The sequence below is a fragment of the Chaetura pelagica genome, unplaced genomic scaffold, assembly GCF_000747805.2.
Source record: "Chaetura pelagica isolate M959 unplaced genomic scaffold, ChaPel_1.0 scaffold356, whole genome shotgun sequence".
NCBI classification, from domain to species: Eukaryota; Metazoa; Chordata; class Aves; order Apodiformes; family Apodidae; genus Chaetura; species Chaetura pelagica.
In genome coordinates, this window is record NW_009953964.1 from 10,144,343 (window position 1) to 10,145,553 (window position 1,211).

The window sequence follows — 1,211 nt, forward strand, 5'->3', positions numbered from 1 at the left end:
GACAAGACCTCGGGGACGCTGGGACGGGAGGACAGGACCCCGAGTCAGCCGGGGGTACGCACGGGTCTGGGGGCACCTGCTCACCCAGTGCACGGCACACACGTGTGCTGCACATGGGGCACCCACAGGCACCCTCCCCATGGCACCACACCTTGCACACTCACCGTGCACGCGCATTGCACCTCGCACACAGCACCCGTGCACATGCGGATGCTGCACCTTGCACACCCTGCACACACACACACACACACCACCTTGCACCATCCCGCACATGCAGCACCTTGCACGCCCACGTCACCTACACAGCACACCCTGCACGCACTCACTGACACCGTCCATACAGCAAGCCCCATACACACGTACTGCTGAGGGTACCTTGCACACTCACACGGTGCCTCACACGCACTCAATGGACACTGCACACACACACACACACACACAGCACACGCAGCTGCTTCCCTCCTCACACAGACGTACACGGCTCCTTCCCTGCACACACACACACCCTCCCCACACGCAAGGCAGCAGACGGCACCTTGCACACACACGTGCACCCCACAGCCAGTGTCTCCCACGCAGCTGCACACGCAGCTCGTGGCTGCAGCCCCGCACACACAAGACACCCCTCGGGGTGGCAGCGCCCGGGGGTCTCTGGCTCTGCCTGTCGTGCCCAGCGGTGGCAGGAGAAAGCAGGGGTGCAGGGGCAGAGCCCAGCCGGGAAAAAGGACCTTCCAGCCATACAAGCCCAGCTGCTGGGAACACCAGCACCCTCCCTGCCCATCCTCTGCCCCCGCCACCTCGGCCGTGGGGTCCCCTTGCTCTTTGGGGACCGGGAAGGCCAAGCGTGTTGTCCCTCCTAGCAGTGCCCTGGCCGGGAACAGGATCCGGCCCCGCAGGTTTTCCAGCCCGGGAATCCTCTGTGGGGGGTTTCCTTACCGCTGCTGCTGGTGCTGGGAATGCTGCGCCTCATCCAGTCGTACGGGGTCCGTCTCTGGGCGTTCGGGGAGAGCTGGGGGACAGAGCTGCTGATGGGGGGAGGCAGGAGTCCCGAGCCTGGCGGCTGGATGGAGTTAAAATCTGGGGGGCTGAACCCGAACTGCCCCGGGCTGGCGGTGGAAGGTGCGGCGGCGGTCCCGTAGGAATGCCAGTCCTCCTTGGCTGGGGGGTAGGGGGAGCCCCCGGCTGCCCCGGGGCGGCCCGGGTGCCGGGCG

General features: G+C 66.3%; 1 protein-coding gene across 1 annotated transcript in view; it reads right to left on the reverse strand.

Annotated features, from left to right (window-relative positions):
* Positions 1–1,204, reverse strand: part of CDX1 (caudal type homeobox 1) — a gene marked incomplete at its 5' end in the record, with an annotated part of 11,415 nt that extends 10,211 nt beyond the window's left edge. The window contains one exon of the mRNA XM_010002139.1: positions 937–1,204. Coding sequence (XP_010000441.1) covers positions 937–1,204 — 268 coding nt within the window. The remainder of the gene's footprint in view (positions 1–936) is intronic.
* Positions 1,205–1,211: the final 7 nt, after the last annotated feature.